General features: G+C 30.3%; 2 protein-coding genes across 3 annotated transcripts; both read left to right on the top strand.

Annotated features, from left to right (window-relative positions):
- Positions 1-81: 81 nt before the first annotated feature.
- On the top strand, positions 82-2327 carry LOC123259485 (armadillo repeat-containing protein 6 homolog). 2 transcript variants are annotated; one of them, XM_044720027.1, is made up of 5 exons: positions 82-204; positions 289-453; positions 535-866; positions 960-1255; positions 1345-2327. In XM_044720027.1, exons 2-5 carry the CDS (start codon positions 337-339, stop codon positions 1974-1976), a joined length of 1377 nt encoding a protein of 458 aa, XP_044575962.1. In that variant the 5' UTR covers positions 82-204; positions 289-336; the 3' UTR covers positions 1977-2327. The 2 variants fall into 2 exon arrangements, with proteins under 2 accessions (XP_044575962.1, XP_044575961.1); XM_044720026.1 differs by having other exon boundaries at positions 82-208.
- A 12343-nt stretch (positions 2328-14670) lies between these two features.
- Positions 14671-15348, top strand: LOC123275491 (armadillo repeat-containing protein 6 homolog). Its single transcript, XM_044743646.1, has one exon. It carries the CDS (start codon positions 14811-14813, stop codon positions 15195-15197), a length of 387 nt encoding a protein of 128 aa, XP_044599581.1. The 5' UTR covers positions 14671-14810; the 3' UTR covers positions 15198-15348.
- The last annotated feature ends 232 nt before the right edge of the window (positions 15349-15580 follow it).

Here is a 15580-nt window from a genome sequence, read left to right as displayed (position 1 = left end):
TAAAACATTCTGATTGGCTAGTTTCACCTACTGGCGCACTCCCTGGTGACATTTTAGCAAAACTCTAGTTATCCGAAGTTCGATCAGCTGATAGTCAATGATTTTCCAGGAGTTTTGTTGTCATCTTACTCCGGCTAGGATAAAACCACTAAACCACTGATTACCGTCACTAGCCAAGACAGCAAACGAGAGTGAAAGTAAAGAGTGAGTAAGTTTAAGTGGGAATGGTGGAAGCAGCAGTCAGCATCATCATTCTCTCAGAAATTCAATCCTTTTATGGGTATTTAGGTCGAGGAAGGTGAAAAACAGTCTGTTGAAAATAAAACCTCAGTAATCATGGTGCGAGTGATCAAGCAGGAGACGTACGACGAAGTCGTAAAAGAAAATATCGAAGACTTATCGATGACACCTGAAGAAGCTATAGAGGATGCCATCAAACAATTTGAAGCTCAAGTCAGTAAACAAATCTATGATTCATCATCATTACTCAGGTTATTTTCTATTTTTATAATTAAAAAATTGACATTTTTGCAGGGTATCGATCTCACCAACATAATAAAAGACTTAGCGCTTAATGACAACTCAAATGTGATACAATCTTGCCTGCAAAACCTGTCAACTGCCTCAGAAAACAAAAACTATGAAGACGTTCCACGTGTATTAGAATCTCTTAAGACTGAACTCGACAAAGACATCGCACGACGTGTATTTGCGAGCAAGGAAAACGCTTATCCGATAATCTTAGCCTTAATAAAAGACACCAAGGATGACGTAAGTATCCTCAAACCAGCTTTGAAAGCCATGACTTCATTGATGACTGGTAACCCTGATTTGCTCGACTCTGCTGGTATAGACCTTCAAATTGAGTAAGTTGCTTTTATTCACTAATGTGTAAATCCTTATTTATTTTATTTGGATTGAAAAATTCAATTTAATGCAACCTTTTAATTTGTATCAAGGTTCTTGGATAGTCAGGAGGATGTAGAATGTACAAAAAATATTTTGCATTGGATAAAAGAGTGCTGCATCAAGCATGAAATGAACAGGCAGAACCTCGTCGAAGCTGGAATAATTGACAGAATAATGAAAATTCTCAGTAAGAAAGAAAAAACAAGTTCTGAGCTAAGAGATGCTTGTAGTGTTGTTCGTGCGTTGGTGCTTGATGATGATGTGAGACTAGAGTTCGGAAAAGCTCACGAACATGCCAGCCAGCTTGCCAAAGTTGCCATCGATATCTTGACGAATCTTTTGTCAGGTTTGTTTTCATCAATGATAATATTAATTTTTTAAGGGTAATTGAAAATATTATGTACTATTAAATATTTTTACTGTTCACTTTAACAGAATTTAAAGACGACGAGGATGTGGTAGGTGATTTGATGGCGACATTAGCGAGTCTTGTCGTGAGGAATGAATATTGTCAAGATGTTGAGGATGCTGGTGGCCTAACATTAATCTTGGAAGTTATGATAAACCACGCAGACTCGGAGAAACTCAACGGACAAGCTCTGAAATTGCTGAGTGCTCTGGCTGGTAACGACAATGTTAAGAGCCATATCGTGACCTGCGGCAGTTGTCCGCTTATCGTCTCAGCAATCAGCAGGTTCAAGAGCTCAGAGAGTGTCGTCGCTGCAGGCTTCTCATGTATCTCAGCTTTGACTCTCCGTAGTTCCTCGAACGCTGGAGTTTTTTACGACTGCGGAGCACCTATCGTGATGCTTGACGCGATGAAGCAATTTCCGAAGAGCCACAAAACTCTGAGACATGCTTGTCGGGCTATCCGAAATATGGCGGTGAAAAACAGAGCCGAGTCTCGGGAATTTGTGGCTTACGGTGTAGAGTCACTGCTTGCTGACGCCATTAAGAACCACGGAGTCGCCGTTGAAGCTGAAGCTAAAGCTGCTCTTCGAGATTTAGGCTTGAAAGTTGACCTTAAGGAACCGTGGACGGGTAAAGGCATTGCTTTGCAGAATTAATTTGTGCTCAAGTTTTATCATTCATTTAAATGCTTTTACAGTTATATTAATGAATATACAATCTATCATAGTTGAAAGTTGATTAATTTTTCGCTATAAATTTTTTTCAAAGCTGAAAATATAATTATTATTAATGTAAGTATCATAAAGAATAATCATGTATTTTCAGAAGTTATTGATAATTCTAGAAATTATGTAAAGGTTATTCTTTAATTCTTTTTTATCTAAATCAAAAACTTTTAAAGTAAACATTTTTATAAATTTATACATAAATATATAATTATCTTAAACAAATTATTATTACACATCGCGAATTAGAAAAATAAATGAAAAAATTATTATCTTGAAAAATGTGTTTATTTGGTCATTTTCATTATTTATAATTAAGTTAATCCCAACATAAAATTGAGATTTCTCGATTTCATATGAAATATATGTGAAGCGAGCGGGTATCTTTTACCCATATTTCGATGATACATATGTGTCAGTTACCCAACTTCCGATGATACATATCCCATTTCTTCAAATTTCGATTCCACATATACCGAATGATACATATGTGCAATGATACATATCCCGATGATACATATAATTGAAATTATTTTCATTTATTATAAGGAAATGCTAGTATAAGAGTAACTAGCGTAGTATGCTAGCGTGGCGAAAGGGTGTCTGAAATTGTAATCGGAGCCAATATTTTGGCTACAGAGCGAAATTTGACCAGGAACTTTGACTTAATGAGGCATGGTCAAGGAACAGCATGTCATTCCTGGACCGTTTCCTCAATAAAGACAATATAAGATCTCTGTTCTTTATAAACTGCAAACCACTGCAAACATTACTAAACGAAAAGCTTTCGAGTCGACTCGAGGATTAGCGAGAAAAAAAAGAGAGCCTGTAAACAGTTTTTGCATAATATTTCCATTGTTATTTTTTTTTTTTTTTTTTTTTTTTTTTCACAAAAAGAATTATAGAGTCTGAAGAAAAAACATTATGGATTAACGCAACACGGTATTTAAAATTCATCTTTCAGGTCCAGTTCCTCATTGAAAATTTCTTCTGGGAAATACGTACTTTTATCTTATTAAATAATTTTAAGCTTTCTCGTAAAAATTAGGGGTGTACGAATATTCGAAATTTCGAATAGTTCGAGAAATTCAAACTATTCGATATTCGACTCTAATATCGAATCGAATCCGAGGATTCGGTTCGATTCGATTCGAACGGGATTCGCACACTCCTAGTAAAAATTCTAAGATTTTTTTTAATTAGAATTTTTGGTAATTAAATGAAAGAATTTTAAATAACTTTTCAACGGCTCTATCGATCAACTCCAAAAACTAATCCGCCCTTAACATTGAAAAACCATGTCGATCACCGCTTATCCGGTCAAAATCGGTTGATTCGTTCGAGAGATATCGTGCAGGAAAGAAAACCGAAAAAAGTGTTTTCTTCACATAACTTCGACATTTCTTATCGGGTCGTTTTTGATGAAATAGAATAATTTTTAAAGCTCAAAAAACTACGTCAATTACCGCCAAGAACGTGAAAATTGGTTGATTGGTTCGAGAGATATCCTCGACGAAATATTTGGAAACAAGTGTTTTTTCAACATAACTCCGACATTTTTTGAAATAACTTTTTAACGGTTTAATCGATCAATTCCAAAAACGCCATAATTTATAGCTAAATTTGTAATTAAAGACAAATTTGGGAACTGGGGAAATAAAGGATAAAGGGGGGAGGGGGGACCTTACTCAGTATTAGGAATATTCGGTAACCGTTATTCTAAGGTTTATTATTTCTATTAACTAAATTTTTATAGCTTTATAAATTATACTATGTTTTTTTGCATAGTATACTTTGTATACATTGTACAATATTTTTTTTTGTTATTGTATACTTATCATCATAAATGCTTGATCTTACCTACACCTAACTGGTGTGAGGTATACGAGCCCTATACCGAGTGGTCGATTCGTTTTAGAGATATCGTGAAAGAAAGAAAACCAAATAAAATGTTTTTTCGGACTTACTCGATATTTCCTAGTTTTATCAATTCAAACTTAAAGATTATTTATGAGGCTAAAAGAACTGCGTCGGATGCAAATACAAAAAAAATTGTTGTTTTATGAAACTTCTATCAGACTTTTGAGCTCGAAGAGCTCTAAAGCATAGAAATGCTATCTCTTTAAGCTCGGAGAGCTAAGAATAATACATAAATCGGAGAGCTCAAAAACATCATTAGTGCAATTTTAAGCACCTAGGTATGGAATTAGCGGGAAGTTGTCGGAATGGCCTTCAAGGTCTACCGTTCTTCTAATTTTTTTTAAGTTAAATCTATTCTTTCAAGAAATATTATTAATTTCTTTTGAAACTTCAGGGAACATAATAGTTCAATAATTCAAAAATTTATTTTATGTAAATATGGAGCATGTTCATAATAACAAGAAAAATGAATCATGGAATTATTATTATTAATTGTTATAAGTTATAAATAATAAAAAAAGTTATTATAAAATTCGTCAGCTAAATGTAAATACAATCATAATATTGAATTAATAATTATTAAAGTTTATTTTTTTTATTTATGTAACAAAAAAAAAGTTAATGAATGCCTAATTTAAAAAAATAACGAGACTTTTTTTTTAATTACAAATTTTAAAAATTTTTATTTTATACCAAATATACAAAATTGAGCAAACATTTATTGGAATTTTTGACACAATTGCACTTAATTACAACAATCACAATATATTGTTTTTTGTTTTTTCACAAATGAATTACAGAGTCTAAAGAAGAAACATAATGAATTAACGCAACGCCGTACTTGGAAATTTATCTTTTTGGTCCAGTTTCTCATTAAAAATTTCTTCTAGAAAATGGGCATTTTTATCTTGTAAATAATTTTAAGCTTTTTCGTAAAAATTCCAAGAATTTTTAACTTCCCGCTACGAAAATCGAAGATTTTCAAAAATCGGGAAGTTATTGTTTTCACCCCGTTTTGCAAAAACCGAGTTTTCATGAGATCTCAACGTTTGAAGGTCACAGGAAGCTTCCCTGACTATCCCCGCGAGGTTGTCACGGCGTCTGTATGTATGTATGTATGTGTGTGTGTGTGTGTGTGTGTGTGTGTGTGTGTGTGTGTGTGTGTGTGTGTGTGTGAAAGTATGTGAACCGCTTATAACTTTTGAACGGCTTGACCGATTTCATCGCGGTTGGTGCCATTCGAAAGGGCTTGACCAAACTTAGATTTTGAAAACTATTTGGACCGATTCAGATCAATAGATTTTGAGAAATCTTCAAAAAACTGAAAAAAAAAAATTTTTTCAAATGTGGTTTTTTTGGAATAACTTTTAAACGGCTTAATAGTTCAATTCCAAAAACTAATCAGCTCTTTACCTTAAAAAACCACGTCGATCGCCACCAGTCCGGTCAAAATCGGTTGATTCGTTCGAGAGATATCGTGAACGAAAGAAAACTGAAAAAAGTGTTATTTCGGAATAACTCCGAAATTCCTAGCGCGATCAATTCAAAATTTGAGATTCTTTGTGAGGCTTGAAAAACTGCGTCAAATGCTGCCAACCGCGTGAAAATCGGTTTATTCATTCAAAAGTTATTGCGGTTTAAAAATTCAAAAAATAGTGTCACCAAATTCCTATCAGACTTTTGAGCTCGAAGAGCTCAAAAGCATAGTAAAACAATCTCTTTGAGCTTGGAGAGCTCAAAATAACCCATAAATTGTATTTTTGAGCTCGAAGAGCTCAAAAACGCCATTGGTGCAATTTTAAGCGCCTAAGTATGGAATTAGCGGGAAGTTGCAGGGATGGCCTTCAGGGTCAACCGTTTTCCTAATTTTTTTAATTATAATCTTTAGTAATTGATTGAAAGAATTTTAAATATCCTTAACTAGAATAAATTACAAAGTGAATTATCCATTTTTTTTACTTGAATTTACTCTTTCAAGGAATATTATTAATTTCTTTCAAAACTTCAGACAAGCATAACAAATCAATAATTTAGGAATTTATTTTATATAAAAATGAAGCATGTTCATAATAACAAAAAAAAAATCATAAAATTATTATTATTTTTTTTTTTTTATAAATAATAAAAAAAGTTATTATAAAATTCATCAGCTAAATGTAAATACAATCATAATATTGAATTTATAATTATTAAAGTTTATTTTTTATATTTATGTAAGAAAAAAAAATTATTAAATGCCTAATTTAAAAAAACAACGAGATTTTTTTTTTAATTACAAATCTTAAAAATATTTATTTTATACCAAATATACAAAATTGAGCAAACATTTATTGGAATTTTCGATACAATTGCACTTAATTACAACAATCACAATATATTCTTTTTTTTTTCTCACAAATAAATTACAGAGCCTAAAGAAGAAACATAATGAATTAACGCAACGCCGTACTTGGAAATTTATCTTTTAGGTCCAGTTTCTCATTAAAAATTTCTTCTAGAAAATGGGCATTTTTATCTTGTAAATAATTTTAAGCTTTTTCGTAAAAATTCCAACAATTTTTTTAATTATAATCTTTAGTAATTGATTGAAAGAATTTTAAATATCCTTAACTAGAATAAAATACAAAGTGAATTATCCATTTTTTTTTACTTGAATTTACTCTTTCAAGGAATATTATTAATTTCTTTCAAAACTTCAGACAAACATAGCAAATCAATAATTGAGAAATTTATTTTATATAAAAATGAAGCATGTTCATAATAACAAAAAAAATCATAAAATTATTATTATTTTTTATTTTTATAAATAATAAAAAAAAGTTATTATAAAATTCATCAGCTAAATGTAGATGCAATCATAATATTGAATTAATAATTATTAAAGTTTATTTTTTATAGTTATGCAAGAAAAAAAAATTATTAAATGCCTAATTCAAAAAAATAACGAGATTTTTTTTTAATTAAAAATCATAAAAATTTTTATTTCATACCAAATATACAATATTGAGCAAACATTCCTTATAATTCGTTACACAATTGCACTTTATCACAAAAATCAGAATATATTTATCGTTTTTTTTTCTTATTCACAAAAATAATTATAGAGTGTAAAGTAGAAACTTGTGGATTAAAGCAACACAGTATTTAAGAATTCATCTCTTAGGTCCAACTCCTCGTTGAAAATTTCTTGTACTTGGCTGGTGATTCCTGCTTTTGTCCAGCCTCCGTCACCATAATTTTTCAAAACTACGAGGAATTCATAGAATTTGTTTAATCTTTTCAATTCTATTAGTTTTTTGTTAACTCTTGTTAGATAATTAATCATCTGGCTTGGTGTTACATTATATAGCGGATTGTTTGACACTCCAATACATCTCTTAGTGAACTCGATAAGACTCATTTTATCCAAGCTTATATTTAACTTTTGATACTATTATTTAACTTATGTTCCTGACGAACGTGGCCGGTAACTTATTATAATTTCTGTATTTTTTATATAGTTCAAATTGTATATTCAATAAAAAATTCGTTAACTTTTGTTACTATTATTATCGCACAATTCAAAAATTTGTATTTTATGTTGGAATATATTTGTGTAGTAATTAAATCCGTACTGATAGAACTGTTCTTCAGTGCTTGCTGGAACGGTTTGCAGAAATATAAAATTGAAGGCAGAAAATTCGATGTGACAACGATGGTAGGGAGTCAGAAATTGTTAATCTTGTAACTTTCAAGAATGATTTAATCTTTTGTCGCATTTCAAAGAACTAAATTTATTTATAGATTGTATTTAATGTGTATATAGTTTAGCATTAAATTTTCGAAATCTTTGATAGTATAGAATTCAGCATTGACATTAGCATTGATACTGCTATCATTTCTACATTTTTTTCCTCACTTTAACGTTTGGGGAGTTTTAGAAAAAAATTTCGAGTTAATGGGCATTTTTGTGTTGTAAATAATTTTAAGCTTTCTCGAAAGAATTCTAAGATTTTTTCAATTAGAATTTTTGGTAATTTCTTCTCTTTCAAGGAATATTATTAATTTCTTTAAAAACTTCAGACAAACATAACAAATCAATAATTGAGGAATTTATTTTATATAAAAATTAAGCATGTTCATAATAACAAAAAAAAAAAAAATCATAAAATTATTATTATTATTTATTTTTACAAATAATAAAAAAAGTTATTATAAAATTCATCAGCTAAATGCAAATACAATCATAATATTGAATTAATAATTATTAAAGTTTATTTTTTTTATTTATGCAAGAAAAAAAAATTATTAAATGCCTAATTTAAAAAAACGAGATTTTTTTTTAATTAAAAATCTTAAAAATTTTTATTTTATACCAAATATACAAAATTGAGCAAACATTTATTGAAATTTTTGACACAATTGCACTTAATTACAACAATCACAATATATTGTTTTTTGTTTTTTCACAAAAGAATTACAGAGTCTAAAGAAGAAACATAATGAATTAACGCAACGCCGTACTTGGAAATTTATCTTTTAGGTCCAGTTTCTCATTAAAGATTTCTTCTAGAAAATGGGCATTTTTATTTTGTAAATAATTTTAAGCTTTTTCGTAAAAATTCCAAGAATTTTTTTAATTATAATCTTTAGTAATTAAATGAATGAATTTTACATATCCTTAACTCGAATAAATTATCCATTTTTAGTAGATTTTATAGAAATCTAACTATAGCATTGGTCCTCATGACGGAACTTATAAAAAATTTAACTATATTTCGACTATACTCGTCGAGCTGAGTCGGAAAATGCATATGATTCTAAAGTTTATATATGTATGTAAATATACTTATTTATATATACGTATGTATATATACTTGTGTATATATACGTATGTATATATACCTACCGATAAAATTATTACGGTGAAGAAGTCATAATAAAAATTTAGTAATTCTTCAAGAATTTTCGGATTTGGATTCATGGCTTAATTTGCTAAAATATATTAATTTAAGAACTACCGTCCTTACATCATTCATTAATTTAACTTATATATATATATCGGATATAACGCGGCTTGTCACGACGATAGCGTCGCCAATTTACAACGGATCTCTACCAAACTCAACATACTTATTCTACAGATAAATACCAAAGTCAAGTTCGAAGATGAGCTTAATCGGTCAAGTAATTTAGAAATGCCAAGATTTCAAAATTTTGAAAATCATAAAAATTTATATTTTTTCACTTTTTAACCCGAATAACTTCGGAATAGGATAACTTATTGAAATTCTGTAAACTGCATCTGAAAGTTCTTTGAATAAGCTTCAATTTAAGTGCCATATCATACGTGTAGTCGTAAAATTTTTCAGAAATGCCAGGATTTGAAAATTTTCAAAATTATAAAAATTCATATTTTTTCACTTTTTAACCCGAATAACTTCGGAATGGGATATTTTTCTATTTATGATGAAATCTACTTCCATTTCGGCTGCCGAATGGTGTTTTTTTTTACTTGAATCTACTCTTTCAAGGAATATTATTAATTTCTTTCAAAACCAGACAAACATATATGTTTGTTATAACAAATCAATAATTTAGGGATTTAATTTAAGGTAAAAGCCCCAATAGATGATCACGTACCAGTATATGATCACTCCATGTATTTGTATACCTATATTTGTGAATTTTACCTTACATAAAAATGAAGCATGTTCATAATAACAAAAAAAAAATCATAAAATTATTGTTATTATTTATTGTTATAAATAATAAAAAAAGTTATTATAAAATTCATCAGCTAAATTTAAATACTATCATAATATTGAATTAATAATTATTAAAAAAAATAAAAAAATTTTTTTCAAAAGTGGTTTATTTGGAATAACTTTTAAACGGTTTTTCCGATCGATTCTAAAAACTAATCAGCTTTTAACCTTGAAAAACTACGTCGATCGCTGCCGATCCGCTCAAAATCGGTTGATTTATTCGAGAGATATCGTGAACGATAAAATACCAAAAAAAGTGTTTTTTCGGAGTTACTCCGAAATTTCTAGTTTGACCAATTGAAACTCAAAAATTCTTTATAAAGCTCAAAAAACTGCGTAGAATGCTGCCAACCACGTAAAAATCAGTCTATTCATTCAAAAGTTATTGCGGTTTGAAAATTCAATTAATAGTATTCGATGAAACTTCTGTCAGACTTTTGAGCTCAAAGAGCTCAAAAGCATAGGAAAGGTATCTTTTTGAGCTCGGAGAGCTGAAAACAACACACAGATTGTATTTTTGAGCTAAAAGAGCTCAAAAAAAGCGGCCAGGTATTAACGGAATTAGCGGGAAGTTGCAGAGATGGCCTTTAGGGTCAACCGTTTTCCTAATTTTTTTTTTATAGTAAAGTTAATACACTCACACATACTTACGGATAAGACATCGCAATTGATAAAACTTATTTATTTTTAATAAGGCAGGAAGCTGAAAAAAATATAGTTAAAATAAGAAACCGTAGTTTCTGATAAATTAACACACAATTTATTTAATTAAATTCTCAATTACCAGCTCTAAGAATACAAAACATTTTAATTTTATAAATACACTGATAGAAAGATTTATTAGCATTTAAGAAGATTTCTTTGTATTTAAGAAATCATTTCTTGGCATTTAAAAAATATTTCTTAGTATTTAAGAAATATTTCTTTGCATTTAAGAAATATTTTTTAGCATTTATATTTCTTAATATTTAAGAAATATTTCTTAAATACTAAGAAATATTTTTTAAATACTAAGAAATTATGTTTACGAAATGATTTCTTAAATACAAAGAAACTTTTTTAAATACTAAGAAATCCTTCTATCAGTGTAAAAGTAATGATGATTAAATACTTTATTGTTAGTAACCCAATATTTACAATAATTTGGTTTACATTTAATACACAATAAAGAATAATGAGAATAAATAAATACAAAGGTAATCATTTCTTTGCTATTTGTTATATTTACTACTCATACAATTATTTAGTATTGTTTACAAAAGAGAACATATTATAAATAAAAAGCCTGAATAAAATTTTTGAAGTCTTGATAATTAAAATATTCAACTATTATTATTACCAATTCATATGGCAAAGGGATAGCTTTACGGAGATTTTCTACTTTTTTTAATGCTTCTAACTGCTCAAGTCTTCTTGAAGTTTTTTCTATTCTATTCGAAATTTGTTTTCGGAAGAAAAAATAATCAGCAGTAGTAAAAGCTCTTATAGAAGAAGGAGTAACATTAGGGTAACCTTCAGGTTTCAGAACAAAAGAAGGAGTTTTAGGGTTCGGGAAGGTATTTTCGAACGCGTCTATTAAGGATTTATTTTTCACTATCAAACGTAATTTTTTATCATCAACGCATGACATTATAAAGTCATAATACGTTATACTCTTCTCATCATAATTAAGCACTTTTGTTTTTAACTCCCCTTGAATAATATTTTGTTCGTAGGTATGTGTTAGCATCCTGAAATTTATGCCTTCAGCAATTAGCTTGTCCATCAATATTTTTTCATCTTCAGGAAAGAATAAACCAAACGCACGTCTATAAATAAGGTCTTTTAGAATTAAGTTAATACTTGTTATTTTTCTGCTAACACTGAATTGTGTCTGTGGAGTTTTAAGTGGACATAATATGTAATGCAAAGCCATTGATTTTGAAGTATTGCCTTGATGAGCCAACAATTTATCCAGTGTAACTGGAAAATGCTTGCGAGCCGCCATATTGAATAATAAAGTATCTGGATCTTCATTTATGGTTGCGTTAACATCAGCACCGGCATCAAGTAATTTGTGAATCAAACTAGCACTTTGTAAATCATCCAACACGTAAAACCATTCGTTGTTATCATCATCGTATCGATCATCTATGTTTTTTGGATGTAATTTATAATGGGTAGCAGGATAACCATCACTGTCACGGGCGTTTATCCATTCATGATCATGTACATTTTGTATAAGTGAAGATGCGATTACGTCCTCCTTATCCTCTATCGCATACATCAACAGTGTTTTATTTTTCAGACTTTTAACTTTTAAATTCGCTTTTCCTTCGATTAATGATATCACAAACAAATTATTATTACCATATAAGATCGAAAAAGTTAACAAAGTCATCTTATTCCCAAAATCGTTGCGCCACCTGTCACTTTTAATGTATGTTGTAAAAAGTTTTTGTTCTATTTCAGCATCAACGTTGGCACCAGCTCTTAACAAAATATCTATAAGCTTCCGAGGCATCTCAGGTTCGAATAAACACACAAAGTGAATAGGTTGAGCTCCATCGTCAGCAACAGCATTTACATTTGCATGGTAGTCTTCAACTAATAATCTTATAAATTCTTCATCTCCATCCATACAAGCTATATGCAATGCTGTGTATCCAGCAAAAGCTCCAGTCGTTTCTATAGGTGCATTGTTAATTATTTTATCTTCAAAAAATGAGCTATTACGTCCGGCTTGATGATTTGAAATAGCTTGACGTACTGCTAAACGATATTTATCAATTGCAGCATGCATATTATGTTTATCTACGTCCAGACCCTTCTCACGTCTCTTTATCGTTAAGAGCAATCTATCCATCCTTTACAATTACAATTTTTTTCAATTATTGTAATAATTGCAGTGTAAGAGTCGTTATTCACTATAGTAACCACTAAGAATCACTTTATTCAATAATGAATTATAAAATTTTGATTTTTCACTTTTTCACACTATTAATAGTGTAAATTTTCCGGTATATTTAATCTTATGCCACTCCGGAGTCCGATGTATCAATGAAATCACTAAAAAATGACCAGAATGTGATTAGATTTTACTATTTAGTTATTTCTGTAGAAATTTCTTAGTTCTGAAGGTTATTTGAAGATGGTTACAATGATTTCAACAACTTATTAATATTAAGTATTTTCGACAAAAATTTAAGAACTATCCAATAATCCAATTTTTATATTTTCACTCGATAATTTTGTAATGGAAAAATGTTGCACTAAACAATTTCTAGAAAATATTTCTAAAATGTAACTAACACTGTAACTATGCACAGAGCTGCAATAACCTTTGAGATGAAAATTAGAATATATAGTACAACTTAGTCATAAGTTATATTTCTTTCTCTCTTCTACTAACATGAAATATTTCAAACATAGATATAACAGCTGTAAGAGAAAGTAGATGATCCAACGTGACTTATAACCAGGTTGTACTGTATATAACTTGCTATAAGGACCGTGCTCCTGTAGGAAGTTCGCGCGCTCTTGAGTAGTAGAAAATCAGTGTTGCCAAAAACTTTTGCTTGTCTGATTGACACAGTGCCGCCAAATTATCGGATCTTCTGAAAAATTATCGGAAGCACAAAAAAAAAATTTAAACTTAAGTTTTTGACTAAATTTACATAGTTCAAATTTTTTTTATGCCAAAATATTTTCATTTGAAATTCGGACATAAATTTACTCTTGAAAAATATTTACAAAAAAAAATGTTTCTTCATGAAATGAAATCAAATAAAAAAAATAATCAATTTTATATATTAATTCATATTAATTTATTAAACATTAGCATAACAAAATAAACTGTAGGGCGATAGGGCACCCGCGGGCCGCTGCATACTTCGAGCGGGTAATAAATGAAAGTTAAACCCGCACGGATAAGAATGAAAATCAAACATATCGAAAATTATCGTACAATTACCGTACAAGACTCATTTTATCGTAACTTTTCGTCACATAATCAAAGTCGGATGTACGATCGTACAATGCTTCAAATTATGTGACGTTTACGATAATTATGTAATTAATTATGTAATAAATTATTGTGATGGATGGGAACACTGTAGAAAATATATACAAAAAAAAAGGGAAAAAATAAAGTATGGTTTTCGACGAGTGAATAATGATAAAAAAGTTTGGAAAATCCAAAAGCGCCCTTTTTTCTTGTTATATGTGCACGCAGTCTAAAAAAAATCTAGCTTTATCAAGTGGTGCCATAGTTTTCACGTGACAAATAAGAAAAATTCGTTTGTCTTTGTACGGTTATATCGTAATAAATTTTAATAAAAATTCAATTTAAAAAAAAAATACGTAAACTAGGCTACTGATATGAAATACGGACCCAGTTCATCGCATTCGTAAACTAATAAAAAAAGTCCGGTCTTGAAATATCAATTTGTTCGGGAGTAATCATTGGTACATCCAAAATGGGGTGACATCCGGACGTCCACGTAAAATTTTTTTCAAAACGTTTTTTTTCAAAATAGCTACATGAAATGATTTTAGAAAGTAAAAGATGGTTTAATTTAAGTGTTTTCTCCGTGTACATCTACTTATATTATTGTATAAGTGTAATATGGTTGTGATAGAGACATTTAAAGATCATAAAATTGCTTGACCTTGACGAGTCGAGTATAAAGCACAACCTCACGCGCTTCGCGCTATGAAGCGTGCAATTGGTCAACGATCATAACAGTAGAAGGCGCTGAAAGCAGCAAAGAAAAAGGGGAAAAAATATTTTAAGATGGTGACTCTGTTTTTGTCTTTGTAGTTTTTAAAAGTTACGAGTGTAATTACGCATGAGAAATTCTTTCCTATCGCCGTTACAGAGGGCGCAAGTGCACTGTTCACAGGATGTAAATGTTAAACTTTCATCGCTGCCATTAGGGACGAAAGTACGTTCTTTCGACCGAGGTATAAAGAAAAAATTTTCTACGCTTTAATCAAATTTAAACACGACGAGGTAGTGGTAGATGACTTGATAGTGACATTGGCGAATCTTTTCGTGAGAAATGAATATTGTCAAGACGTTTAGGATGCTGGTGGTCTAACATTAATCTTGGACGTTATGATCAGCCACCCAGACCCGGAGAAACTCAACAGACAAGCTCTGAAATTGCTGAGTGCTCTGGCTGCTAACGACAATGTTGAGAATTATATCGTGACCCGCGGCAGTTGTCCGCTTATCGTCTCAGTGATCAACAGGTTCAAGGGTTCAGAGAGTGTCGTCGCTGCAGGTTTCTCATGTATCTCAGCTTTGACTCTCCGTAGTTCCTCCAACGCCGGAGTTTTTTACGACTGCGGAGCACCTATCGTGATGCTTGACGCGATGAAGCAGTTTCCGAAGAGCCACAAAACTCTGAGACATGCTTGTCGGGCTATCCGGAACATGGCGGTGAAAAACAGAGCCGAGTCTCGGGAGTTTGTGGCTTATGGCGTAGCCACTGCTTGCTGAAGCCTTTAATTTAAGAACCACGGAGTCGCCGTTGAAGCTGAAGCTAAAGCTGCTCTTCGAGATTTAGGCTTAAAAGTTGAACTTAAGGAACCGTGGACGGGTAAAAGCATTGCTTTGCAGAATTAATTTGTGCTTAAATTTTATTATTCATTTAAACGCTTTTACAGTTATATTAATCAATATAAAATCTATCATAGTTGAAATTTGATTAATTTTTCGCTATACATTTTTTTCAAAACTAAAAATATAATTATTATTAATGTAAGTATCATAAAGAATAATCATGTATTTTTAGAAGTTATTGATAGCTCTACAAATAATGTAAAGGTTATTCTTTGTAAAGAATACAAATAATATAAATAAGGTATTGCTTTGTAGAATTA

The sequence above is a fragment of the Cotesia glomerata genome, linkage group LG2 (genome assembly GCF_020080835.1).
Source record: "Cotesia glomerata isolate CgM1 linkage group LG2, MPM_Cglom_v2.3, whole genome shotgun sequence".
Taxonomy (NCBI): domain Eukaryota; kingdom Metazoa; phylum Arthropoda; class Insecta; order Hymenoptera; family Braconidae; genus Cotesia; species Cotesia glomerata.
Note: the sequence above shows the minus strand (reverse complement) of the source record. Positions and strands in the feature narration are given on the sequence as shown.

Bases quoted from the DNA above. Each gene is read 5' to 3' on its own strand.
- LOC123275491 (XM_044743646.1), top strand. From the start codon at position 14,811: ATGATCAGCCACCCAGACCCGGAGAAACTCAACAGACAAGCTCTGAAA.
- LOC123259485 (XM_044720027.1), top strand. From the start codon at position 337: ATGGTGCGAGTGATCAAGCAGGAGACGTACGACGAAGTCGTAAAAGAA. The intron at 867-959 runs GTAAGTTGCTTT...ATTTGTATCAAG, and splicing joins GGTATAGACCTTCAAATTGA to GTTCTTGGATAGTCAGGAGG. The intron at 1,256-1,344 runs GTTTGTTTTCAT...TCACTTTAACAG, and splicing joins CTTGACGAATCTTTTGTCAG to AATTTAAAGACGACGAGGAT.